The 2,578-nt window shown below is 37.4% G+C and overlaps 1 protein-coding gene across 1 annotated transcript; it reads left to right on the plus strand.

Annotated features, from left to right (window-relative positions):
* Window positions 1-949: 949 nt before the first annotated feature.
* Window positions 950-2,342, plus strand: LOC148008182 (uncharacterized). The gene is made up of 3 exons (XM_087674440.1): window positions 950-1,083; window positions 1,186-1,776; window positions 2,049-2,342. The coding sequence occupies exons 1-3, from the start codon at window positions 1,048-1,050 to the stop codon at window positions 2,325-2,327; spliced, it is 906 nt and encodes a 301-aa protein (XP_087530566.1). The 5' UTR covers window positions 950-1,047; the 3' UTR covers window positions 2,328-2,342.
* Window positions 2,343-2,578: the final 236 nt, after the last annotated feature.

The raw sequence follows: 2,578 nt of genomic DNA on the forward strand, positions 1-2,578 counted from the left end.
AGATGGATCGTTCTTTGAGAGTTGATAGCATGATGTTGCATTGTGACTATACCATAGAATGTGCACATTGTTAGCCTTCTAATGATGCTTTCACATTCTGTTGCCCAAGATGATTCGAATTTTCTATGTCGTACCAAGTTGCAGCAAACGGTTTTAGTAATGTTTTTCTAGAAGCTATAGTTTTCCTTTTTCTAGAAGTCCTCTGAAGGATGCCTTATGACTTTGTTTCTTTGTAGCGTCCATGTTGATGTAAACAATATGTTTTTATCATAAAACTGCAATACACTTATTTATGAAAAAACATGTTATACTTCGTAAATTTATTTAAAAAAAAGATAATTTATTTTTTCAACGTGCAATGATGATAATTTTTTATTCTTGATAATAATTCTAACAAAATAAATAAATGAAATAATAAACAATAACAATACTTAAAAAACTAAAAAAAGAGAAAATATGCTATATAACATGCCAAAGAGTTAGCACAAATCTCTTCGCAATATTAAATAATTATAGGAGAAGGTTCAAAATTGTTTAAACTAATCCTAAAAAGAACGAATGACGAAGATTTGAATCTAACCTTTTAGCTTGCAAACGAGATAACCAAGGAACCGACGTACGTGCCTCCACACAGTTGTGTATAACCTTCATCTCTAGTCAAATAAGAGATGAATCTCATAATGAAGAGAATGACCCATATAACTTAACTCTCCCCCTCTTATATACGCTCAAAGCTTCCCAATGTTCAAAGCTTTCCTTTAAGCTTTTGTATTTTACAAAATTGAAAAGTTTAAAAGCTTTCAAATATTACAGTTTTTTAAAAAAAGTTTTTCTTCAAATTTAAATATAAAATATACTCTTATATACTCTTTTTTTAATCTTAAAAAAGAAAAAAGATAATTACACTAAAAGATTTCGAGACTTGTCATAATTGTAATATATAAATAAACTAGATTTCTCCAACGATCTTATAAGAACTCCTCTGACAGCCCAGAGACGCTTTCTTCTACTGAACGCAGAAAATTTTGCAAAATCGTGTGAAGAATTATGGCTTCAGACGAGGACGATGACGAGCTCGATCAGGTGCGTTTTCTCTCTCTCTCTCTCTCTCTCTCTCTCTCAGTCAGCCAGCCAGCCAGTCAGTCAGTTCCTCTCTATTGATGCAATTTTTAAATTGTCATACAGGTTGCTCGACCTCCCGTACCTGCTGTCATCGATGAGGCAGAAGTGTACGAAGGCTTCAGAGCCAACTTCCCCCTGTCTTTTGGGAAGCAGGAGCGCAGACAAGCATCCTTGGAATCCATACACTCTAAAACCAAGAGGGAACCCCTTCCTGTTGTTCCTGAAAAGGGAGTCGGGTCTTCCTTGAAAGACAGGTTCCTGGCTGCCAAAGCAGACAGGTTGAGCACACAGAGGAATGCCGAACTGCAAAGGAACTATGGCCTGCGCGAAATCAGAGGTCCAATTCGGGGTCCGCTTCCAATGCCAGCCCAAGAAATTGCATCCAACTGTACAGTGGAAGACACGGCCAGTCCCCAGCAGAACACGCTCGATGAAGATGTGCCAGTGATAGGCCCTCCTGTACCATCCCAGCCTCCCCAGAGTGATAGTGACGTGGAAATTGGTCCTCCGAGACCACCAGCCATGGATGATGCAGATCTTCAAAGCACAGACGATGAGGATGGTGACACTAATAGTGATGAAAATGACTATTATGAAGAAGATACGTATCGAGTACCAGTTAGCAATGAGATAGTCTTGAAAGGACATGCCAAGGTTGAACATTTATATCCGTTTGCAAATTTCAGTTCCATCTACTCCTTTGAAGAATTAACATAACTGCTGTAGTAATCATAAACTTCAAAAATGGTATTATCTGATGTCATTGATTTGGTGGCAGGGGTGGATAAAGTAGGAATGCAGTCACTTTATACTTGTCATCTTTGACTCCTGGTTTTAGCCTATAGAATGTTTCAAAATCACTTGTCATACATACAATGTTTTGGGCATTTCTTGTTTATTAATCATACAATCATCAATGATTGTAGGTTGTATCAGCGTTAGCTGTGGATCCAACTGGTTCAAGAGTACTGACAGGCAGTTACGATTATTCAGTTCGAATGTATGATTTCCAAGGCATGGACTCAAGATTGAAGTCTTTTAGGCAATTTGAACCATTCGAGGGTCACCAAGTGCGTGCTTTGAGTTGGAGTCCAAGTGCTGATCGATTTTTATGTGTCACTGGCTCTGCACAAGCAAAGGTAAGCATGTCTTTTTTTCCCCGTATATTTCATTTGACATTTCATGTTTCATGCATTGTACAATGAAATGGATCTAGCATGGTGTTTTGTCTTTTTATGTGGATTTTGATATTGACTTGGACATATCACTTTTTTCAACTTTGGTAATATTTAGGGTAGATTCAATTTGTCAAAGTATTTTATCCATTTAAATATGATTCTTGAAACATTGCTTTGGGGCAAAGGGTTTCTGCATCTCTTCTTTTCGCACCACTTTATCACAGCCGATAGTTGTTCCCCTATCACAGCCGACATTTATTCCCCTTTTGTAGCCATTA

The sequence above is a fragment of the Lygodium microphyllum genome, unplaced genomic scaffold (assembly GCF_053477565.2).
Source record: "Lygodium microphyllum isolate KBCC unplaced genomic scaffold, Lygodium_microphyllum_v1.1.10 scaffold_285, whole genome shotgun sequence".
Taxonomy (NCBI): Eukaryota; Viridiplantae; Streptophyta; class Polypodiopsida; order Schizaeales; family Lygodiaceae; genus Lygodium; species Lygodium microphyllum.